Here is a 25556-nt window from a genome sequence, read left to right as displayed (position 1 = left end):
AAAAGGAGAGCACATGCTAATTTTTCTACAGCAAGGAGGAAGACTGGCAGTGGAGTGTGCTGCTCAGGAGTCTCAGAACTGAGGCCAGTGAATGCTGAGTCTCAAACTCAAGTTGTAAATTACAAGGATCTTTGTTATATTGGTTGGATTGTGAGAAAAAAAAAAAAAAAAAACTTTAGGAATTTCACTAAAGTTCAGGACTCTTATCAGAGTCCACATGAGTAGGGTTTAATATGCTCCTGTGGATGTGTGCATTGGAGTGAACTTCATCCTCTTTCCTCTCAAAATGGAGAATGGTCTGTGTTTTATGAATAGAGCACAAAATCTGTAAAAGTGTGTACTGAAACAACTTTCAAAAAGTGGTAACAGTGGTATTGCTTCTTAACCCCAAATGTGTAATGCCAATGATGAAAATAAGCATCAGTTACTCCTTCATTTTTTCACTCCCCTGACAAATTCAGTAAATTTTACTTCTCTGTTTTAGAAAGACCAAGATGGCAAACAAATCAGGGCTGGCTGATGATAAAAGGTGGGAGAGTTCTTGGGTCATCCTGTGTAAACAACATTTTAAAGCAGAATTTTTTTCATAGATTAATTCCTCTATAGCTGTGTTTTGGGCTGGATTATTTTTTTGGTTGTTTTTTTGTTTGTTTTAATTTTGCTGCTTCCTAGAAAGCTCTAGATGTCAATCCTAACCCACTCAGCCTATGCCTTGACCTATATGTGTACTGTGTCATAATTTTTAACCCTCAAGTACAATATTGTCTCTTCGTCAAACTTGGCTACTGCTCCTTCTTACATAGCTCTGCAAGTACAGTAACCTTTCCATCACCTCTGTCCTCTATCGACATGCATTGGAGGTCATGGTACATATTAGCACATCCTTTTTGATCATCAGCTGCACGGGTCAAGATCACTTAACACTCGGAGTTTGGGAATTAGCACATTGATTATGATGTTTTCACAAGGGCTTGATTTGCTTTAATTAGGTACAGTTTGTTCTTCTGTGCAAGGCCTCAAAAAGAGGAGCGTTGTTAAGTTCAGTTGAGTTGGTAAACACAGAATAATAATATTTAGAAGGGACTCCTGTACACCTTCCTGTCAGGTGTATATACATATTCATGAAACAATCCTGGTCTCATGGGAGAGAGGAAACTACCAGACAGGTTTCCATTTTCCATGGGCTTTGTGAAGATAAGGGCCTTTCTCTTCATTTTCCTCTTACTTTGTCGAAATGTCTAATATTTCTTGATCCTAAATTATGCTTTTTGCTGCTGTCCTGCCTTTAAGTCTACTCCCTGAGATACTGCCATAAGCTGGTGATAATAAAATCTGAAGATAAATGTAAAATTCTACGTTGGGCTAGTGATGATGTTTTAAATAATTAGCTTAGGTTAACATGAAACAGACTGAAAGATTTAGACAGTGCCAGAGTTCTTGCTTTGAATAATAACTCAGCAATTGTGTAGACATAAACATCACATTTTCTTTTTATGCACATTGATTTTGAATTAATGAAATCAAAGTGACATTGAAGGAATCAGTGAATAATTTTGTTTATCTCATTTCGGTACATTAAAATCATAATGATTTGAAAAGGAACAATTACAGTCAGTTCATATTTTATGCACAATAAAGCAGTTATTTATTGTGACGTTCAGTAGACTGGGAAGTTATTGAAGTTGCCATAAATACTGAGTGCTGAATTTGTGATTTACTCGCATGTATGCACATCTGATACTCCTCAAATGTCGGAGTACCATATGCTGTTGCGTATGAAAAGCGATCTGCAATTTATACAGCACGAGTCACAGACACAGCAATTGGGACCTCAGAGGGCAGGGCTGGGTTTCCGAGGGTGGCTAATGCCCTCTGAATGCTTTTGCAGTCATGAGTACCATCTGTTTTGACACAGTCTGGGACTGCTTCACACTGGTGGCCAGGAATCCATGTAACTTAGTGCAATTGGGCTTGAGCCAGTTACATTTTTCTAGTAGAAGAAAGCTGCCAGTGGCCATGTCTCTTTCCCAGCTTAACTCCCAAATTTCCCATAAACAAAATTTTAATCCTTGTGGTTCTGAGTAAGCACTACGTGCTTGCTCAGTGTGTTGCTCTGTGTGTATTGTGTGTGTTTGTAACAAGAGGGGACTGATCACTGTCACTCAAGGGCTCTCATAACGTGACGTGTTTATTATGAAAAAGCCTTGGTTTATGTATCTTTGTTGGAGAGATGCTGGATAAGTTAGATTTGAGCTAGTGTTGTGGGTTTCTGCTTTGGAGGCCTATGTTTCTTTTCTTTCATCCTCTCCAGAGTATTCCTGTCACTCAGGTCCCAAAGGTGATTTGTTGGGGAATTGGCTCTGGCCAGCTCTTTGCTGAGTGCATTCCTTTGTCTCTGCGTGTAGTGGCAACACTGTGGGTTTGTAAGAAATGCAAAAATGTGGATTAAGTGAAGTTTTCTGCCATTGCTTCAAAAAGCCCTAGAGACCAGCTTTGTTTTTCTCAGTTCGGCCATGGGTCAGAAGGGAGGAGGGATACAACCCTAGAAACGAGGTATTTGCCCTCAAAACATGAGAGTCCTTGCCAGGATACTAGCAGGTGCTTTTGAAGGAATCTCATTCCTGGAAAAGAAAATAAACTTTGAAAACTGAGGTGTAAATGGTTCTGAGCTGATCAGGAGCAGGTGTTGCAGGTCAGCCTTTAGTTACACTTTGCAGAGTTCTACTGATTTTCTCTAATCCATGGGCATCCTACAGATGGGCAGGGCTCCTAATCTGCAAAAGCTCAGTCTGGGAGTAAATACACCTCTTTTGTGAAGTCAGGGAAACTGTTACTGCCTCAGTGTCATTCTTCTAGAGGACTGAAAAGAGCTCACCAAACTCACCCTGTACTGAGCAGTTACTTATTAAGCACTGGTAGCTTATTAAGCAGTTTTTATAGATGAAGGTTATGTTCTCTTGTCTGTTGGCAGCATTTTTTGTTGCTGTTTCCTCCTCACTCAGTTACTGGTAGTTTAGCTGGTAGGGGGATGTGTCTGCTGCTCTGACTCACAACTCATCAGCTGGGACACCACGGGGGCACCTGCAGGTATCTCATGGACAATCCTTAACAAGTTGGGCTGAACCAAGCTGAGCTGGGATTGGCTTTACCAATTGGGTTTTGTTTTCTTTTTTTTTTAATCTAGAAGCCTCTTCTTGTTCTGTGTACAACTCTGTCTTATAACGTGCAGATTTATCTTTTCCAAATTATCAACAAAGACTATGTTTTCAAAGCCTGAATTTATTTTAGGAAGGAAATTTGTACTATTCTAAATTACATTCATTTAAGGCATCATTAGCATCTGGAGAGAAACTATTTACATGTAGAGACAGGACAAGGGGAAATGCCTTCGAAGTGCAAAAAGAGTAGGTTTAGATTACATACATGGAAGAAATCCTTTACTGTGAGGGTAATGAGGCAATGGAACAGGTTGCCCAGAGAAGTTGTAGATGTTCCATCCCTAGAAGTGTTCAAAGCCAGGTTGGATGGCAATCACTTCTACTAGTTGTTGTCCCTCTCACAGCAGGAGGGTTGGATCTAGATTATGTTTAAGGTCGCGTTCAACTCATCAGCATTCTATGATTCTGTAATCTAAACTTGAGTGATAGGAGAGAAGCACAATTTCATGGTTTTAAATCTCTCATTACTGATTATTCTTCTGTTTAGCATACTGCTTACCATTTGTTTCTCCAGTTTTGAAGGTCAAATCCTGGATCCCCTGTTAATTAGAAAGTCACTAATTTCTGAGAGCTGCATGCTTTTAAAATGCCAACAGTTGATTATGAAAAACAATGTTCTTTTACACAAATAATTTGTTTATGGTGAATTTGCTGGAAACAGCCATTCTTAGGGGAATTATTTGTCTTCTGCAGCATTTGCTACCAACTGGATGCAAGTCCTCTTGATTACATAACAAAGTGATTATATTGTCAGCTTTTCCCAGGGGCAAACATTCTTCTGCTTTGTATATTATTTTCTGTTTAGAGTCACGCACATCTACCACAACTGCACTTCAGAGTTCTGCAGGTCCCCATGGTTTTGATCCACGTGAACTGGGGATTTTAAAAGTATTTCTGTTCCATAAATTTATTCCAGCAACTTGTCTTGAAGTTTTGTAATAATGTGTCACCCCAGGACATAATGTAAACTGATACATATTTTATTCCAAATTCTCCCATTTTGGAAAGGTGAAATAGTGCAACAGCTACAATTATCTGGAGCAGTCGACTGGATTTCTGCATTTTGATGTTGAGAACCATTAAGCAGTTGTTCCAGTTTTCTCTATAAATTGCAAAGATACATTTGCATCAACATAAACTGAATGTTTGTCATTCAAAGACAGAGTAGGATCTGTTTGTCTCATCTCAGTGTTACTCTAAGTGACTGGCTCTGGCCATGTATGTGTAGCTTGAGAGCCACTATCAAGCAGTGTGCATTCATCTTCTCTACATTTATATAAACTTGGTATTAAATGAAAAAATAAAGAATAGTAGATTTAAAAATTGGAACACAGTAATGTAAACGTTGTCCAGCCAGGTGGAAAAATGTTGTACCTGACCAAATTTTGACCTTGGAACATGTTAAAATAACTCAAAGAAAAGGCAGGTTGTAGTTGCAAGCCTGTTTCACTGAAACAAGTCATTCTCTGGATAAATTGGGAGGGGTTTTTTGTATACACCAGGATGGTGTCCCTGGGTTAATTAAGGCTGTCAGACTTATCGGGAGAAGAGAGAGAGATGATGGCAGGATTTTTAGTGTGACTTGAAATTAAGCAAACTTCCTGTCTTTTTGTTGACTTATTTAAACCTTTATATAGAAGTATGTTGAAGATGCTTATTTATAAGCATCTTGCAAAATTATTATTTTCATTTTAACTATATTTATTTTGCACATTTCAGAGCAGTGCATTGAACAGCATAGATCCCCATAGGTGTGATAATCCTGAAAATGGGGGATGTTGAAATGCAACGAGTCTGGTCCATTGATAATCCAGACCTGAAAATCCAGCAGGGCACAGGATGCCTCTCCTCAAAGTGGTATGGAATAGGCTGGGAGATGATAACTCATGATTAGGAGGAGGTAGACAGGGGCTTCTTCTGACAAGGGGGTTTATCTACATTAGCATTTTTGTTCAAGTCCAAAGCTCACTGTTGAAATACCTCTCCTTCTTACTCTGTTTTAGTAACCACCACAAGGTATATGAACCCAGTTATACTCAGGCAAAACTAAAGCAAAAAAATATGTTCTGGCAATACACCTAAAGCACCAAAGGCAACCCCTACTGAGCATTCAGGGTTGGGGATTAAATTAAATGTTGGCAAAAAAATAACACCCACTTCACAGGCCTGTGGATGTTGGGTTTTCAGCAATATTAGTTTTGCTCCATGGAACTCCTCTTTCTGGGCTGCACTCCTTGCTAATGTAAATATAAACTAGCTCAGCTGGAGGAGCTCCCTGGCATACCATGAAGAGTTGGGAGAGCATCTGACCTGAAGGATTTAAATAGAGCTTGTGCTTAAGCATGTGTGGAATTCATTTTGGGTTACATATTTGCTGAACATGGAAAAATGCACCTTCCAATCCACCTCTGTGTAATTCTCTGTGAAACCCTTTCCTCAAAGCTGGTGTGCTAGTATCATCAGTGGTACTGAAGGCTAAATTAAGATGCTTTGACTTCCTAAACTAAGAGTGAGTTACTTTTTTACTTTTCCTCCCCGTCAGTCTTTGTATTTTTAGCTCTGTTCAAAAATATGGGGATAAAATGAATTCCTGCCAAGTGGCAGGGGACGAAGTCAGTAGGGGGGAAATTAGTTCCAGCTTTTGACAAATACATTGTAAGGAAGAATTATTTGCTTAATAAAACTGTAATGATTACTTCACTTGCAATGCTGTTTGACTTTAAGCATCTATTGTGAGTATGCCAGGAATGCAAGATCAGGTCTCTAAATGTATGTAGAGGAGTTTATAGGCTAAAGAAAACTGGAGCTCAACATCACAGGGAACTTCCACCAGGATAATCCAAGGTGTGAAGTGTCACACAGAAACTACTGTGAAATGGCTACAGATTTTAGTTAACACAGCCCTCTTCCACAATGCCTCTAGTCTTATACAATAGGTACAATTTCTTATTACATTCTAAAGGAGGATTTTAAAAACCATAAAAGGTTATTTCAAGTTCTGTGGAACTGTTCCTTCCAAGACCATGTGGATGTGATTACTTTGTGAGCTCCAAGGTTGCTTATTCTTACACTCACAAATTGAGCTCTGCCGCAGGTCTTTGCTCTCAAAATGAGAATTGCATGACTGACAGGGTCTTACTGGATGAAAAATTAGTTTTCACCTTTGCCAAAGTTCTTGTTCCTTTGACCTCAATTTTCCATGTAATTTTCTGGTTTTGGCAAAAAAAAAAAAAAAAAAAAAAAAGTCTAGTGAGAGGGAAGCAGTAGCTGTAACCTACCTCGGGTTTATTTGGACTTTTGCATGCGTGTGTGTGTTGGAAACAGGCTGGTGAAATACAGAGTAAACAAAATCATGGTAAGATAAGGTGGGCACTGAAGGGAGATAGTATTTTGTGTAGTTATCACTGAGTATTTGTCAGCTGTGATGGTGTTTCAGGAAGAACCCTTTGGAAATCACAGAATATGCTGATTTGGAAGGGATCCACAAGGACCACTGAGTCCAGCTCTTGAGTTAATGGCCGGTAGAGGGATTAAACTCACAGCCTTAGTGTTATCAGCACCATGCTTTGACCGCCTGAGATGGTCTCATCTGTGATGGCTTATGATATTTGTTAGCAGACTTTCCATTTCTCTCTAGGAACCATCTTTTTTAATTGAACTGAGACACAAAACTACCAATATCTAGAGAAATGGGTTAAAATTTATGGCCCTGGAACTGCAAGGTATTTGGAAAACTGAAAACTAACAACACACTTTGAGAAGGTTGCTCAGTACTCAAAATGCTCTTGAAAAAGTAGATTAGGAGAGAGAAAACAGCATTCTCTAAGGAGACAGGTGTGTAGGGAAGATGAATGGATTCTATAAGCATGGATGAGAAAAATAAATATCTAGGTGTTGTATGGCTCATGAGAATCCCAGCATTATCCTGAGTCACATAGTGAAAATACGTCAGCCTTCTGAGACTGTTGAAATCTGGAAGGTTGCAAATCTGGCTTCCATGAAATATGGGTGCAAAGGACTCCATTTTCACCACTGCTGGTGAGGTTGGGTGGTGCGTGGTGCTCAGTTCAGAGCATTGCTCTTTAAGAGAAAAACACACAGGACAAAATGTAAAGGAAAAGATAGAAGATACTGGGAATATTAGTAACATGACTAATAAAAAGAAAGGCAAATGCATGTAAGAAATCCTTACAGGGAGAGTGAAGACTTCACATTCTTCAAAAGCCCAAGGAGAGGGGCAAGAAACAGCTTCTTGTATGAGCCAAATAAGAAGAAAAATTTAGAAGCTTGATACAGTGGCAACACTGGAACAGGCACCTCAGTGAACTGAGTAAAAGGTACCCCTAGCAGTTAAAAACAGGGCAGATGTGCACATCAGAGATGGCTTAGGTGTACTTAGTGTTCTTGGAGAGAGATGAGAGAGCTCATCCAACTCATTCTGTATGTTCTTCATTGTAAAAGGCTGCAAAATCATGTAGGTATCTCCACTGGGCAACCCTTTCCTTCTGGCATTCTTGACTGCTGCAGCCCCATACAAGTTTGCATGTGTTTTGTTCCAGCTGCCTCTGCTATCTCAGGCTCTCCAGTTCCTCTCATCCTCCTGGGACTGGGAGGAACTGAGGTCAGTAGGGTAACTTATCCTGACAGAAATGCCTGAAAATGCCTGAGGATGTTTGCCATGTGGAAGACGCCTTTTTTTTTTTTTTTTTTTTTTTTTTTTTTTTTTTTTTTTTTTTGGTATCGCTGTTTCTGGAACTTTGTCCATACCCAGGGCCTTGGAAAGAACATGGCTGTGTTATACCCTGCTGTCCTAGCTAACACATTTTCCCACATCTGAGGGCACAGAGCCATATTTGAAATCTGCCTGTCAAATTCACAAGGGTCTCCTTGAATCAGCCCATGTTGTAACCCCTGTAGAAGCCTCTGTTCCCCTTTGCACCATTGATTGGAGCTGCTACAACCATTAAGTTCCCATTTTCTCCAGTCTCTGGAAAAGGAATACTAACTTGGCATGCCTGAGGTTAATGGTACTGTGGTAAAAATGTGAAGTCTATGAGCACATTGCACTTAGTAAAATACCTAACATCTACACAATACTTACTGAAGAGACGCTAAATCAGTGAGGCTTTGGCTCTCTGTGTAAATGCTTCTTTGTGCACATTACTCTGCAGCTAATGTTTACAAAAATGACAATTGCTTTTTATTTTTCTCTGCTATACTGACTGTTTCAGAGCTTGAACACAGTTTGGTTTATTTCTTGCCTTAGTTTTGCTAAAAACATCAGTGGTGACAGGAGATCAACATGGAGGATTCTTTTCAATTGTCAGATAAGAATATGAAGTTTGATTGATATTTGCAAAATTTTAGTTTTAATTTTGTTAGCTTGAATAACTCAGTATAGTATTAATTTCAAAAAAGACTCATTCACAATACCATAGTGGAAGGTGTGAATGAATGGAGTCATGCTTTAAGCATGGAAAATGGTTCAATCTTAAAAAGTCCACACTGGGATCTGAACATCGAGTGTCCTGTGTTAGTGTGCATTGCTGGAGTAATGGAAATACAACGTTGTTTTCTCTCTCTGGTTCTGAAATCAGAGACTGCATATTATTGTCAATGCCAGAAGGAATGGAAACTAGATCTTGGCTTAAAGCTTATATATTTAAAGGTTTTTTTGTTCCCAGATGTATGTATTAATTGGGAAACAAACTGGGGTGAAAGAATCCTTTGAAATAAACCAGATTCCTAGTGGAATAAGAAAACTCCCTCTAGTGCATTTTCTCCCTCTGTGTCAGCTTTTAATGGTTCTGTTTCTGGCACACATCTTTTGAGGTTTTTTTAAAGATTGTTAAGAAATTTTGTCTTACACCAACAAACAACTTTCAGAGCTTGATCAAAGCTTTAATAAAAGGCATCTTACAGAGAAGATTGGAGGCAAATGGGCAAAAGAGGTTGTAAAGAGGGAAGTGCAGGGTTGCTTTCTAATTTGCTTTTACTTTCTAAGATCACCAAAATTTAAGTTGCATTTCTGGCTTGTAAACAATGGAGTGTACAAGATAAATGCTTGTATAGGGCATGGGTGTATAAAGATGTGTATTGAGAATTGTAATCAGCAACTTCATTAGTACTTTTGCAGGGTTGTGTTTATTAATGTTGTTGTCATTAAGTTGCTCTTTCTCAGACTGCCCCAGCCTGTTGGCTAGCGCTCAATAAATGGTGAAGAACAAAATTTGGAGGAAACTCCTAGAGGCTGAGATAGTGCTGTAGGAAGCCCCTCCCAACAACATTAGAAAAGCCTGGAAAATGTACAGTAGACCAAGTGTTTTGCTGAAATTTTAAATGCTACAAAAAAACTTTCCAAGTTTTTCCTGGCAATAAGGCTTTTAGACTCACCTCTCTCTCTCTCTCTCTCTCTTTTTTTTTTTTTTTTTTTTTTTTTTTTTTTTTTTTTTTTTTTTTTTTTTTTTTTCCCTGAGGGGTGTACAGCTAACAGTAAGCAGGAATACCTCTGTGTGGAGTTCAGCTGAGCTACCAGCAAAATTCCTGTAAATTCCTGTCTGAGAGCATATTGCATTACGGGCTCAGCAGAGCAATAATGTGCTCGCAATTCCCTTTTTTTAAACACAATAACAACACTACTGTCTTCTTCACACTGTACTTTGTGGAGAGGAGGCAGGGTGCACGTGTATGTGTCTGTCTGGAAGTCCATGCCCCGAGGATGAAGGGAGCAAGTCTCACATGATGCACCTTTAGGACTGAAGGGAAAGGAAATACAGGATGCACATCTGGAACTGCCATACTAATGAGAAAATTAAGAGAGCACAAAGCACGGAGTATACACATAAAACAGAAGGTCAGGCCTTTCTTAGCTCGAAATCTAAGTTAAAAAACACATATTTGTAATTCAGAATGTCTAAGGTATTGATTATTCACGGTGCCCAGGAGTGATGAAGGAATGCCACTTCTGATCCAAAAGCAGTGGAGATTAGCCGTATTAGCTTGGAGCATTGCTCTCCAGGGGAAGGGGGGAGAATCATGGAGCATGAAAAGCTTTTTTATGCTTAAGTAGAATGGAAACTAATGAAGACTGTAGCCCTGCAGAAATTTTAACGTGTTTTTAACGATAACTGACTAAAAATGTATGTTTTACAAACACACTGTGTCTTGCAGAAGGTACTCATTCTCACAGGACTAAAAAATTGTTAAAAGCTGATTTAAATAATTTAAAATTTTGCTTTTGATTATAATTCTATTTTGTGGAATAGAAACAAGTATTTGTTCTGTGTTTTTTTATTTATATAATTTTGTTTTCCTTTTTGTTCTCCTCTGTGTAAAACAAGTAACCAACAATCAACTAAGAAAAGGTCCAAAGCAAATGAAAAAGTAAAAAGAAAGGAATTGACAGTATCAAATACATGCAATAGTAGAGGATACATCCACCACTTGGAAAAAAGTGTGTATTTTTTATATTAGAAACATTCTTTTATTAAAATCTCAAAAAAAGGAGCAAAAAGTAAAGGTTTTGCCACATATTCTGCACATGTTTAGCTTCAGGCGCTGTCACTGGTTTTGGTGATAATGTGAGGGAGGTCAAACATATGGTAAGTCCTTGCAAAAATTAATCTTGGTGACTGTTGCCTAAGAGGCCTGTGGAGTCAGTGCTTGTCTGCAGGAGCCTGGCTGCTGCTGGTTGGATTTTTCTCTCCAGCTGTAAATCTCATTTTTAAAATACCAGCATATACCAGATGCTTACAAATAACACTCCTCAATGCAATTATTTGCAGTATCTGCCAGGGGGGTATTAGGACATCTCAAAGGGAGCAGGGTGTCTGCAAAACCCACTCAGCATGAAGATACTGTTCGTGCTCATAAATACACAAATCCCTGTGTTAGGACCGCATAGCCATAACACGGACTCAGAAGCCTTGGGGGAAATGTTCTTTCCTTTCATTTGCTGAAACAGTGAGTTTCTAAGTAAAACAAGATGCAGGAGAGAAAAAGGGAAGGAGCTGGGTAGTGTAAGTTTTTCCTCCATGGTGTGAGAAAATGATTTTGATCTCTCTGCAACTCAGCTAGGTGATCTTGAGCAACCCATTTGGCTTTGTGTCGGGTTCTTCAGCTAAATATTTGTACCTCTCTCCCTTGCAGACACACTGTGAAAATACAGGCCTGTGGTTGCTGTTGTAGGTAGTGAGATCAGAGCAGTCGTGTGCTGGGCCAAGTAAAAGCTTGCCAGGAAGTTTATGTGTAACAATCAAATTCACCCAAACCGTACTTAATTTAAAAACTTTGCCCAAATCCAGGTGTGGACATGTTTGTTGAGTATGAGTATTTCTGGCTGAATCTTGCTTAGCCCTTATCTGTGCTGTCACAGTCATACAGCTGCAGAGTCAGTATTAAGTCAGTACTTAAGGGGCTGCCTTTGTACACTTCCCTGAAAGGCCTGAACACTGATGTGACAGCAGATGTGATGTGGAGAAAAGCTTGGTCCTCTAAAAACATTGTCTATCTGTGAAACTCTAAATTGTGGTTACTATATTCATTTCTGGGTGGTACTTTCCTTTATAAAGAATTTCTCTTGAGATCAGTACTGAGGTGGAGGGACTGTGCTCAGCAGCAGCATGCATCTCTCACACACTGGTTGTGTCTTGTGTAGCATACTGCTAAAATATCCTCTGAGTCTCTAAATGTATTGCCCATGGTATTTGCTTGCCTATCAAAGTTGTGTCTTAGTTGTCTTCCAGTCTTTTACTTGGTTTGCATGGAGAAACTGGGAGCAGGAGTGGAAATAACTTGTAAGCAATGTCAGCACACAGGGGAAACAGTTGAAATAATCTTACAGCAAAGGTAACCTTTCTTAGTAGCGAAATAGCTCAATTTTTGTGCCTGATTTTTGTCACTAAGATGAACTAAAGAAAGCAAAGAAGTAGCAAATTGTTTTGGGGAGGGGACTTGAGTTGACTGCTTCCAGAGTGACAAATAGCCCTAGCAATAAGTGTGTAAATATTGTATAACAATTCTCCAAAAAGTTTCCAGTTACTTCATCAGTTACTCTTCTGGGCTTTTTTTCTTTTTTTTTCCAATTCAACTGAAGTTTACTTCAGTCCATTGGAAAGGAGTGTTTTCTGTGTGCACGTGAAGAACTAGTCACTGGGCTCTCGGTTGAACTTCTAAGTTTGCATCACTGAAAAATTAACTTCTCTGATGACACATTGAAAAAAAGTGTATGGAGTTGAGCTTTTCCCATCTGCCCAGATTTGGTGAAGGAAGCAGCATTTGTCATGTGAGCTCTTTTATGGCTTCCTGCTCAATGGCTGAAGGAGCTGACAGGTAAAGGACCACAGTATTCTGTGCCCTTAAGAGCTCACAGCTCTGCCAAAGTTAAGGGCAGTTACCTTCTGCCAAAAAAAAAAAGCCTGTGACCCAAACATAATAATTCCTTACAGTATTTAATTAAGAGTATAAAGAATTAAATTACTTGGATTTTAAAAAAATCCTTCCTCTGCTGTCTCCTCTTTAGGACTCAGACTGCATCATCTCCTTTGCTGACATGGCTTTTGAAATATGTTAAATATGTTTTCTCGCTCCAACTGGCGGAAGTGACTGCTTAACCCCCAACAAACCCCGATGTCCATCATACTCCATCAGCAAATGGGCTAGCAGGGTGCTGCACAGTGCAGAGGGCTCTGTGTCTGCCCAGTGCTCATTGAAATTGTGTGTTCTATCTTCCAGATTCCGACCTGAGCATGCGTACGCTCAGCACACCCAGTCCAGCATTAATATTTCCGCCCAATTCCCCTGGGTTCCAAAATGGCAGAGGTTCGTCGACATCTTCATCCTCAGTCACCGGGGAAACCGTGGCCATGGTGCATTCACCGCCCCCAACCCGTCTCACCCATCCCCTCATCCGGCTGGCATCCAAGCACCAGAAGGAGCAGGCCCACATAGACCGCCTGCCCGACCACTCCATGATCCAGATCTTCTCCTTCCTGCCCACCAACCAGCTGTGCCGCTGTGCCCGCGTGTGCCGCCGCTGGTACAACCTGGCCTGGGACCCGCGCCTTTGGAGGACTATTCGCCTGACCGGCGAGACAATCAACGTGGACAGGGCTCTCAAAGTGCTGACCCGGAGGCTTTGTCAGGACACTCCCAACGTATGTCTCATGTTGGAGACGGTAATTGTTAGTGGCTGCAGGCGGCTCACAGACAGAGGACTCTACACCATTGCCCAGTGCTGCCCAGAGCTGCGGAGGCTGGAGGTGTCTGGCTGTTACAACATCTCCAATGAGGCAGTCTTCGATGTCGTGTCACTGTGCCCAAACCTGGAACACCTGGATGTGTCAGGTAACAGGGAATCTTCCAATACAGATGCTTGATGTTCGTCAAACTCCATAACTGCATGCTTATGTTTTCTGTGCTGTCTTTCAAAGTAGGAATGCCAGTCTCCTAACACAGCACCTGTGAGACAGGGACCACTAAAATCTCAGTGCCCCAAATGCCAGCAGCACCTCTGGAGGGGCCAGGCCTCTTCCTACAGAAGTGAGACAGGGATGGCCTGTTCAAATGGCACAAGAAGTTATTACAGATTTTTACACAAAGCGCCCATAGAAGGGGCCATGTTGCAGTCAGTGCTACATTATGGGGTAAAGCCTAGTTACTTCAGCAAAATTTGTCTTCTCTTTTCGACACACATGTATATGTAGATTATATATAGGTAATGAATACATCTGTAGTCTGGTAAGTGACTTGAGGAGGAGCTCAGAATAAGTGCTAGGCTTTTTTTCTGGGTATTAATATCCATTGTCATCCTGAGCTAAACTTCAAGGTCTCCTTCTATCCGTTGCTATTTTTACAAGACTTAGCCAGCTTGAACTTCTTTTCTCTTTTCTTCCCTTTCTTTTTTTTTTTTTTTTTTTTTTTTTTTTTTTTTTTTTTTTTTTTTTTTTTTAAAGCTGCCATTGCAGCCATGTAGATCAGCAGAAATGTTTTAGACAATTTTCTTCAAGCCTGCTCTGGGGAAACAAGATGTTTTTTCCCAAGGTCAGCTGCATAGAATTTCCTCCCTGCAAATAGGTTGGCACTTAATAGAAAGGATGCAGCCAAGCAGAGCACTGAAGTAAATTTGCTGCTCAACATTTACTTTGTGATCTCATCTGTTATCAGTCTAATGCCATCATAAATCAGCCGAACCAGATTTGCCATTGCAGAGGTACCAGTGGCAACAAGCAGAGGATGAAGACAGGGGATTAAACAACAGGAGATAGAAAGTTATGCTATCGAGTCACTGGTACCAGATGCTTTTTCCAAGGCTACCTGTCTGGTTGGTGTACACTGATGTTCATTCTTTTCTCTGCCTTTTTATTTTAAGCTGATTTATCCAGGCAGGATAGGATGGCAGAATGTCATAGAAGACATCAAAACAAGTATCAGTAAAACAGAATTTTGCTAAATTTAAACTTGCCCCTTTTGTGAGTGCTTTTGGAAACCACAAGGTAATCAGGAGTCTATGGAACTCCACAGGAGTCTATTCACAGTGACCTTGTATATTAATGACTTGTTGTTGGTATGCACTGGCATTAGTTCTGGATTACTAATCACACATTCAGGTTGAAGCATCTCCAGTGCCAGGAGAAAATGTATGTACCTAGAGCCTTGAAGCTGACACCCTGAGTGTAACTGGGGGCTTATAGGTGTTGAAAATGCTTTGATCCACAGTTCTTATTTATCCATGTGCTATAGAACAAAGATGACATTTTTGAAGGCAGGGAAAAGGAAAAATTATACCTGGTCTTGAAATAGGTTCTTTTGGGATTTATCTTCATTCATGGTTTTCCCAACCCCCCCCAGAAGAGGGTCTGTCTGTCCCTAAGAGCTCTTCAGTTTTGTATAAAGTGTGCAGGGGGCAAATATAATACCTGTTTTCCTTAAATTTCATCTCATCAGTGAGATAGGAAAGTAATTTTAATTTCTTTTTTTCCTAAGTTGTTTTTTCTATTTGGAGCATGTGAGAGGAAAATCCTGCTTTTGAATATGCTCAGAAGTCAGGGTATTTGGGTTTGGATGTTGCTTTTGCTGCATGTACCATGTGAATTGAGGATAATCAGTCTCCAGGCTCTTGTTTTGAGTCCACTTTTTTCATTCTGATCTGGGTAATTTTGGAGCATGTTTTGGAAAGAGGATTCCATTTTTCCCTGCTTCTCTCTGTAGTTACGAGGACAAGCCTTGCACCTACATGCTCAAGCAGTTCTCAGGACTGAAGTGTTTCACTGGTTTGGTTCCATACTTAGCAAGAGGACGTGGGGGTGTGTATTGGGGGGTGATGCTAGTTGCTAGTTAATTAAACCCCAGTTCACATTTGTACATCTAGTTGAATCCTTTTTCCCCTTGGATGGCTACTTGGCAGCAAAAAACTAACCAAAATCTTTAATGTCAAAACCAGATGTTTGTATTAACTTTAGGAGCTTTCCACAATGTAAGTTCTGTCACTGTCAGCATCCACTTTGTGGGCAGGTCTGAGATATTGCTAGATGTTGGTTGAGCTTGACTGCAAGTTATTATCTAACACTCTAGCCAATATGTTTTTCAGTCTGTTTGGACGTTTCTCCTCCCTTTTAGAAATCAGTTATACTTACTTTATGGAAAATCCTGTTACAAGAGCTTTATTTTCACATTCTGTATTATTTAGGACAGAAAAATTGTTGTGGACCCAGGAACCTGTCATTTTGCCTAAAAGTCAGCCAGTTCTATATCAGCGTGGACTCTTTTCTGGTGAAACAGTTTTGAATATCCTTCCCATGAAATGTTTTACAGTGTAGCCAAAGTAACTAGACATGGCAATGCTGAGCTTGACAAAACAGTGATCACACAACTGATATATGTGACTCCAGCCCTGCTGTGAGACTTCTGACCCATTCACTTTCTAATTACCATCATTAAGCCTTCTTGGACTCTCAGCAGACAGAATGTTCTCCTTGGCCTTGTGGATGCATCATTCTCACTGAGCCAGATTTAAAATTGAATTCTGGTCAGAATATAAAATATCCAGACTGACTTCTTAATCCAGCAACCTCAGCAATCAGCCAAATGCAACAGCAGCAGCTATGTCAGGTGCAGCAGAACTCTGCCTAGGTGCCAGCTTCTTCTGTGAAACTCCTTTCATGCATTTTGTATCACCTACTTCAAAGAATGTAGTGGTGGTGTATTTTTTACACCATTAGTATTGCACTGTTTCGTTTTAGAAGAATCCTTTGTGTTACTAGGTGTGTACACAGTACTTACCTGAAGGCAAAAGTGTTTTCCAGAGATTGCTCCAGAGCATAGACGGATCTAAAACAGTCTGAAGAGAAAATAGCATCCAGTTTTAAGATGTTTGTTGAAGTATAACAGTGTTATACTTCAAGGTCCTGCTTCTGCATCATCTGTGGGCAATTTGCCCATTTAATTGTGTGAGGCCTGAGGTAAACTTTGCATCGGTTCAACTAAATTTGAAACCCAAATTAAAGAGCCAGCATAAACTTAGATGATATATATAGAAATCTAGGTGCAGATGGCAAAGTGTTTCAAGTCCACATCCTACACTTCTTACAGCATTTGTGCCAGTCCACATGGTTATCTCAGGTGTTTTTTGGTTTTGGTTTTTTGCGGGGTTTTTTTTGCTTTTAAGAACTGAAGCATATTCATACCTTCCACTAAGCCTCTGAATGACAACCTCTGATAGCAAGTGATGCAGCTTTGGGTCGTGTATGTTTTTGAGGCAGTCTCTGTACATCGTGCTCTTTAATTCCACACCACAGTATTTCTGCAGGACTTCTAATACATGGAGCTCTAAGGTTTTAATTTTTTATAAGTCATTTCATACTGCTTAGCTAGTGTACCAGCAATACAGAAAACATCTTTTTTTTTCTACCTGGGGGCATAACCTGCAGAATTTCTCTGAGTAGCCATTTATGACTTAAACTGTTGGGCTTTAATCACTAATGGGTAAACTCTCCCTTCTTGCAGCTGTTTCTAGCTATGCTAATACAAAGTGCCCAGCTGAACTTGGCACAGCTTAAGAATTTCCCTAAGAAGCTTGAGACTGCCAGTTTGCAGTGCAGCAGAAACCACACTTTCCAAAAAAAGCTTTTGCTCTCCGCCATGCAATGAGTGGAGGTTAAAAATGGGGAAAGTCTGTGTGTATTTTTCCCTTTAATCTAGTTCTTTGTCCTTCCTTGCAAGGTCTGGTGTTTCTCCTCTAGTCTAGTTACCTCCATTCATGGCCAGACTTTCTCATTGGATACAATCCTTTTCTTTGTCCGTCTGTATCCTCGTATGCCCTTACCAGTCTGTTGGCTCCTACTGAATCTCCCCATTCTCTTTAGGTTATCCAAATCTCCACCCTTCTGCAAGCACACAGTTGTGCCATAGTTTTTCATCCTTCCCGCATTGCAGGCTTGGGGCTGGATTCACATCTGTTCTCCAAATGCTTGGGGCAGGGGAGGGGGAGAAAGGGAGCAGGGTTGTGTTTTCTATGATGAGTTTGGATGGTGAAAGAGCCTCTGATGTTGGTTTGCAAATTCAGGCAGTCAGCAATGAGACTGGTCAAAAAACTGCATTGGTTGTCACGTAGTATCCTTTTCTCTAACTGTCACTGGGTTTATATTGCAGTGACAGGTCATAGGCTGTCCCCAGATAGACCCAGGGCCACCATTTTACATCTGGGATATGGACAAAATCAGTCTATTGCTTTGCAGGGCTCACAGTCTCAAAGCAACCTCACTGACTCCAGTGGACTTTCTTGTTTCCTCTGGTGTGGGGACCCAGCACAACAAATCAGAGCAGTCGGTCAGGGCAATTCCACTCTTGCAACATGAGGATACCTTCATCATGTCCAGTACACCATTCCACACCCGCCTCTCTGGTCCTGCTGTGTGACTTGGTTTTGCTGCTTCCTTAACCTCACTGTGTTTTTCTGCTTAGGCTGCTCCAAAGTAACGTGCATCAGTCTGACTCGCGAAGCCTCCATCAAGCTGTCTCCCTTGCACGGGAAGCAGATCTCCATCCGCTACTTGGACATGACAGACTGCTTCGTCCTGGAGGACGAGGGACTGCACACCATTGCCGCCCACTGCACTCAGCTGACCCACCTGTACCTGCGCCGCTGCGTCCGCATCACCGACGAGGGTCTGCGCTACCTGATGATTTACTGCACATCCATCAAGGAGCTGAGCGTCAGCGACTGCCGCTTCGTCAGCGACTTCGGCATGCGGGAGATCGCCAAGCTGGAGTCGCGCCTGCGGTACCTGAGCATCGCTCACTGCGGCCGCATCACGGACGTGGGCATCCGATACATCGCCAAGTACTGCAGCAAGCTGCGCTACCTCAACGCGCGGGGCTGCGAGGGCATCACGGACCACGGCGTGGAGTACCTCGCCAAAAATTGCACAAAACTCAAATCGCTCGACATCGGCAAGTGCCCTCTGGTCTCAGACACCGGCCTGGAGTTTCTAGCCCTCAACTGCTTCAACTTAAAGCGCCTGAGCCTGAAATCCTGCGAGAGCATCACTGGGCAGGGCCTGCAGATTGTAGCTGCCAACTGTTTTGACCTGCAGATGTTGAACGTGCAGGACTGCGAGGTCTCTGTGGATGCTCTGCGGTTTGTTAAACGACATTGCAAGCGCTGTATTATAGAGCACACCAACCCTGCTTTCTTCTGAAGGGACACCCCACACCTGTTGTTGCAATGCAGTATTAAAAACACTGATGCGTAAACACACGCTCCCATATTCAGTAATGCTGTCTTTTCTGTCGCTCACGGGAGTCAGTTTTTATTGTACCTTATGGGTAAAAGGGGTTTGTAGAGGACTATTTTGTTTGCTTTTTGTATGATCACTTTTTAAGGTGCCGTGGGTCTCTGTGGAGAGGCTGCCTTAATGCAAAAGCAATGAGTGCTCAGCATCCCTGGTGGGGTGTCATTTCCATAAGAGCCATGATCTTGTCCCAGGCTACAGTAGCTGCCTCCAAAGGAAATAGCACATGATCCCTCCTTTGGAAATGCTACTAAGCTGTGTAATACATCTGAATTCTAGCTGTGCTCATGAAGCTCACTATGCAATATTGTGTCTGTGTTCCCCAACTTTTTCCAGTATGGCTGGTAAAGCATCCTCTTGTCTCCAAGTAGTTTCTTTTTGGTAGTCATCCATTGTAATCCCTCAGGAAATACTGGGTAGTGTTCTTAAACATACTCATTTGAGGCAGAATAAGACCTGCTGGCCACTGCTGAGCACTTCTGCAGAGTGAATCTGGAGATTGTGCCCGTGCATGGATTCTCTGGGGGTGCCCACCTCCAGGTCACTCATGCATCATCACTACTTGCCTTCATTTCTAAATTTGTCCTTTCTTGCATGTGTAGTACCACCCTCTGGTAGTTGTTAGGGACTTCTGGCTCTGATAAGCATTGATGTATTCACCTGAGTGAAGGAGAACAAACGAGATATTGGTGGCCTGGCAAAAGGAAAAGTCAGCAAACCAGCATGAGAAGCTGCTGTAATTCTGCAACAAGCTGAGATAGTACTCTAGGACAGCAGAGAGGCTCTGAGGCATTGTGGAACAGCTTACATGAGTCCCAATTGCTGTGCTGTGCAGCTGTCACCAGAAAATCTGGCTTTGTCCCTTTGCTGAACCTTTTCAGCAGCTGTGGCACCACTGCAGTGGATGTGTGGATGTTCCCTGGGCAAACCAGGCACTTGTGTTGAGGTAAAGTTAGTATGTGCCTTAATACACTTGGAAACCTGACCCTTTTCTGTGGCCTTCCAGTTCAAAGGATAGATGGCTGATCTTCAAAAACATTAGCCAGGTTTTAGATAACACCCCTGGGGACAGAGGGGCTTGGAGTGTTACATTAGATTTAGATTTTTTGAGACTTTGGCTGTGTGTGTTCCCTTAGACTGGACATACAGCTGCATTAAACAAAGAATTAAGCAGCAGAGTTGCCCTGTGACACTGGCAGCTCCTGGTACTCTCATGGTCACTCTGGCTCTTGCATGAGCAGGAGTGTTTTGAAGTCCCCCATCTTGTTGGCTCCTTCCCCAGAGTGTGTGGTTGATTCATGGTTAGTTTCTTCACAGTTTTTTGGCAGCTGTTCCTCTGCATTTTCACATGTAATGCTCAGATCTGAAAGCCAGACACGTGAGGGGTGATGATATTTTCAGGCAGGCCCCCTGTGCCTGACTGACAGGTGAATTCATATGCTCAGCTCAAACGCTGTGTCTCATAAGAAGGGAAGCACTGTGTCTGGTTTTCATAAGCAGTAGTTCCATCATCTCCAGACAACACTAATAAAATCAGTGGTATGAAGTGAAAATCAATATGCTCAAGAAAAACATGTAACTGCTGAGGAAATATTTGTAACAATACTCTCTAAAGTTGAAAAAAAAAAAAAAGGCGCAATGGCCTGGACATGTCCCTGGAGAGGGAACGTGTCCTACTGCTGCAAAAATTCCTGTAACTTATGTACATTCCTCCAATTTTGGAATTTTTTTATATACAGGATGGCATCAGCTCTGAATCATAAATTAAGTTATACTAAAGCAAAGAGGGCCATGGAAAATTAATTTGTCATTGCTACTGCTACTGGTCAGTGACTAATATGTGATACCATCCCTTGGACAGTTAATTTCATTTTGGTTTTCCTTTCCATATTTCTAAAATAAGAGATTCTTCTCCAGCAAGTAATACAGTATATTATATCCGAGCCAGCTATACTCTCTGTTTGTCCTTTATGTAATAATGGCCTCAAGGAATTTAAATGTTGAGCCCTGAGGATGGTGGGATTTTGAGCCATTTGCACTCATGAAATATAAGGCCTCACTAGTAACATTTAATTGTTTATTAAAAAAAAAAACCAAACTACTTTTCTGGCTATGTTAAATTGAGTGAATAGTGCTACATGGTTTTTAAAGTTTCTAATGTTTAAATTGGCCTGTACTGTACAAATCTCACTATAAAGCCTTAATTTGCTACCAAGAAATAAAGCAATATATTGGTAACTGATGAACATGCAGCGTCATTTGCACTAACTGATTAACTGCTAGTGAAAAAGAAAAGATTAAATACTTGTAAAACTCGAAAAGTAGGTGGGCGATTGAGCATATCAACCCATCAGGTAGGTGAATTAAAAGAGGGAAAAAATTATTATGGATTATGACCTCGTCTATCTCTCTCTTTAAAATTTGTTTTTCCTCATATGGAAACTAGAAGTGTAAGTAAAAGAAAAAAAGAACATATAAAAAAAGTGTAAAAATGTCAGGAAGGCCTCTGCATTGGTTTAAAGGCATGTTAACATATTTGATGAGAAAAGTAAAATGGAATGACTGAAAGGGTAGAGCACTTACTGGAGTAGAGTTGCCTTTTGAATACTCTAGAAACCCTTGTCTGGGGAGCATTGGTGGAAAGTTAATAAAGGTAATTTTTCTAAGCCAAATGTTTTAAAGTACATAGTCTTACATTATCTGAGTTGGTTCTCTGAGACTACTCCTTATTTGAAGAAAATTTGAACTTAACTTTTTGATGCAGCTTGCCTGATTTGACTTTTAACCTTTTCCCCATGTCTACTTCCAAAATGACAGTACCAGAAAATACTGGAAAAAACTGCACTGGAAAAAACTGAAATAGTGCATGTGGAGCTGAGTTTGCTGGAAAGGTTGCAATGTGTGACTGATGTGTCTTCTAGTTTAGGGTTAGCAAAGACTATAAATTTCCTAAGTGAAAACATAGGTGATTTTTGAACCATAAAATTCAGGCTCAGGCACTGAGGCTTCTTCTGCTCTGCAATAGCATATGGTGATCTCATCAAAGAAAAGCAGCAATGAATCACATCAGTCAGGCTGGCATGTTGTTTATGTCTTTGGAATCATTTGTGTCCTCTAGAGAGGAGTCTCTTAGAAAAGGCAGATCTAAACTACCATGCGCTGTGATTATAGACAAAACTCTGTGTATAGGCATTCATCCTTCCCTTGGCATTTGTAAAAAGTAGAACTGTGTTTTTCCTATGAGCAGCATGAAACTGATGAGAAGTGCAACACCTTTGCCTCTTTGAGCTGTGCTCATCTGGCTTCCCTGCAGAATGCAAAACAGCTTCTGTTGGATGTCTTGAACTCAGAGCCGTGGTCCAGACGGAAACCTTCAGTCGTGGCTTATGCGGTTTCTCAAAACTTCTAGACTTTGAACTGAAAAATTAAAAAGCTAGTAAAATGTCTAATTTTAGCAGTAGGCTTGAAGCAGGTCCAAACTCTTATTAAAAAGAAACACAGTGATTATTTGGACTGCAGGCTGGCTGTTCCTCTACTGCCAGTGTTAGTTTAGAGGGGAAGAGTTCTCTGACAGAGTTGGTGCATCGTTCCTCCTCCCCCAGCGTTCCCCAGGAAAGTAACCTACCCTCAGTTTTTTGTAATTTTGTCAGTTTAGCTACTCATGCTGAAACTTCCCATGCTGGGCTTTGAAAATGTTAGTTGAAATGGTTCATCTGGTTCTGTAAATAAAGCTGGAGGAAATGTCATTTTGCTCATGTTAAACTCCAGGTGACCTTTCCTTTGAAAATGGTCCATTGCTCTTCATCTCCTCTAAGGCCTTCAGAGTGGAAGTGTGAGTCTTGCCAGAAGGTCAGCTTTGGGACAAGGATGTGTCTTCCTGATCTCCCAGTAAGTTTCACCTAAATTTAGCTGCATTACATGTCTTTTAACATCTCCAACTCTGTAACCAGGGAGAAAGGGGACATGCTCAGATCTTTTGGAGCTTGTAGTCTGGCAAGGCCAAGATTTGGCAAAGCTAAGAGACATTTATCACTCTGGCAGTGTGAAGGAGGAAATGACCTGAATTATATGGAGGCTGCCTAAAAAGTTAGGGCAGGGTGGAAAGGTGGGGTTTTGAGAACTGAGACAAGAAGGATGAAGGAGATTGCCTGGGCAAGGGGGACTGAGGTGACAAGAGATTGAATGATTTTCAGCAGAGAAACTGGGACTGGGGTTAAGAGAGGTGGGTTTGTAAGGCTGGTTGAGCAGGGAGAGTTGGGCCAGAGGAAGTAAATAGTGAAGAATGAAGTTTGAGGTAGGAAGAGAAACATGAAGAAAATTAGTTGAACTTCATTTAAATACACTCCCTTGGCACAGGCTCTGAGAAAAGCTTACAAACTGTCTCAGTGAGGATGCCTCAAGATTGAAACCAAAAATAAAGCAGTAATTTTGCATCTACTGCAATATTTTCCTTTATTGATATATATATTCTGAGAATATATACTATATAGAATATAAGTATATTCGATGGAAGTCTCTACCAGCAGAAGTATATAGCTTTACCAGTATATGAAGGTCTGAGAGATTGTCAGCCTCAGTGTATTTTTCCTGCCTTTACACCTTTGTGTGAAGTCGCCTGGTGAGAAGAACAAGGAAGGCATGTTGTGAGGTCTGTTCCTCTTTGGAACTGCATTTCAGCAACACCAGCTGCTCAGCTTTGCTAAGGTGCAGCCACCAGTGTGCACCCAGACTCAGGCCATTTTTGAGGACTGTTAAAAGGCATTATGATCATGGGTTCAAGTTACTGCCAGGCAGTAGATACCAGAATTCAAACTTAGCCTAACAAAAATATATTTGACTGAACAGCATTACTGCATGCTATTAAACAGGTTAAATCCATTTTCCCCGTAAAATAGCTGAGGGATTTTTCATCATTTTCATGCACCCTGCTTCACAGATTCAGAGCAGGTTTTTTCTCCATCTTTGTGTTCTGTGAAAACTGGATAGAAGCATCAGGTCAGTTTTCCCTTGTTATCTGGATGATCACATAGGCACAACTGAGATTTAAACTAGTCAGTGGAAATAATTTCCAAATAGGCTCTGCTAATGCAAATTTAAAAAATATTATGAGTGCAGCAATTGAGTTGGCCATAGGTATGTCACATTAAGCCAGTATAAAAGTTACTAAACAGGCATTGGAGGGAGAACTGGAGGAACCAGAAGGAGGGATCTTTTAAAACCAATAACCCCCCCAAGCTTTTATAAATGACCCTGTTACTTTTAATGCAGAACAGAAATCTTAGCCATTCCTTCTAGCACTAAATCTACTGTGTTCTTTAGGTTAGAATGGATTAGTTTTCCTCTGTTTTTTAAAGAAACATTGCATGCTGTAGCCTCAAGCTCACACAAATGGTAGAAATGGAAAAAGTCATCTTGCAAAGTGGAAAAAGAATGTAGAGAGGGATCCGTGCCAAAAGGAATGTTTTAACAGTTTCACATTTCATTGTCTATCCTTGATGGCTCTTAAAATATGGGTTTTTTTAAGCAAGTAAATGGCCATTATTGAGATGTTTTGTTACTTCTTCAGTATACTCTATTCACATAGTTGCCTCTGCAGACAGACATCAGAGCTTTGGAAAAGTTTAATTTCTAGCTATGAAAAATAAGTGTAGTTAATGTATCATTTATGATTTAATTTAATTTAAGCCTTGTCAAGTTTTTTCACATCTTAATCACCTCTAAAGGATATATCCCAAGCCTTTATCAGGACAACGGCAAAAAATATTTCTAAATATTTAGAACAAATTCTATTTATCTGACACCCCAATTTTGCCCTAGTTGTCCATTCCTGATCTCTTGTTGTATGCTGTGAAAATACTTTCAAGAACAGGGCTTATTTCTGGACTTGAATTACATTCTATTTGATTGCTTTATGGTCATGTATCTCATGTGGTATTGCAATTGTTGATGGGTCTTTTGTGACATGACACTACTGAGTGAGTGCCTGCATTCCAGCGTGGAAATGGAATGGACTAGCACAATGTATGTGACATAGCCGTTGTCAGAGCCTGCATCTTCATGGGTGGTGGCTGCTGTGGGTCTTAAAATACCCACCCTAGCAGTGTCAGTACTTTTGTAGTACTGGAAATTCCTTAACTGCATGGAGTATCTTCTGGTTTTTTTGGCATCCGTGACAGGACCAAACTCTAACTACAGTGTCTGCTTTGGGCAAAGTAGTAGAGGCACGACCTTTCCTCCATGCTGTCCTTTCCTTTTTTCTTCTGCTCTCATAGGGTTACGTAAATTCCTGTGACAGTCTGAGGTATTTATTCCACCTCCACAGTATTGGATAATTAAAATTATGGATGTCTCAGTATTGTTAGGATGAGTAAGGCCATTTATTTGGCAGGCATTCCAGGTGATTAACTGAGGGGATTGACTGCAAGTTACTCAGTGGCCAAGTCTTGCTGATGTTTCTCAATGGAGGTGGGAAGTCCATGCACAAATGTCAGTAAATACGGTGCTTTCTGATGATTTATCCTCAGGGAACTACAATGTGAATCAGCTGGGA

At 40.9% G+C, this 25556-nt stretch overlaps 1 protein-coding gene across 2 annotated transcripts in view; it reads left to right on the top strand.

Annotated features, from left to right (window-relative positions):
* Positions 1-21489, top strand: part of FBXL7 (F-box and leucine rich repeat protein 7) — a 223354-nt gene extending 201865 nt beyond the window's left edge. For both annotated transcript variants that reach the window (XM_066326407.1, XM_066326398.1), the window contains exons 3-4: positions 12951-13562; positions 18177-21489. In XM_066326407.1, the coding sequence (XP_066182504.1) occupies positions 12965-13562; positions 18177-18913 (1335 nt within the window). In that variant the 5' untranslated portion in view covers positions 12951-12964 and the 3' untranslated portion in view covers positions 18914-21489. The remainder of the gene's footprint in view (positions 1-12950; positions 13563-18176) is intronic.
* Positions 21490-25556: the final 4067 nt, after the last annotated feature.

The sequence above is a fragment of the Sylvia atricapilla genome, chromosome 1 (genome assembly GCF_009819655.1).
Source record: "Sylvia atricapilla isolate bSylAtr1 chromosome 1, bSylAtr1.pri, whole genome shotgun sequence".
NCBI classification, from domain to species: Eukaryota; Metazoa; Chordata; class Aves; order Passeriformes; family Sylviidae; genus Sylvia; species Sylvia atricapilla.
The sequence above is the reverse complement of the archived record's forward strand: the minus strand, read 5'-3'. Positions and strand labels throughout refer to the sequence as shown.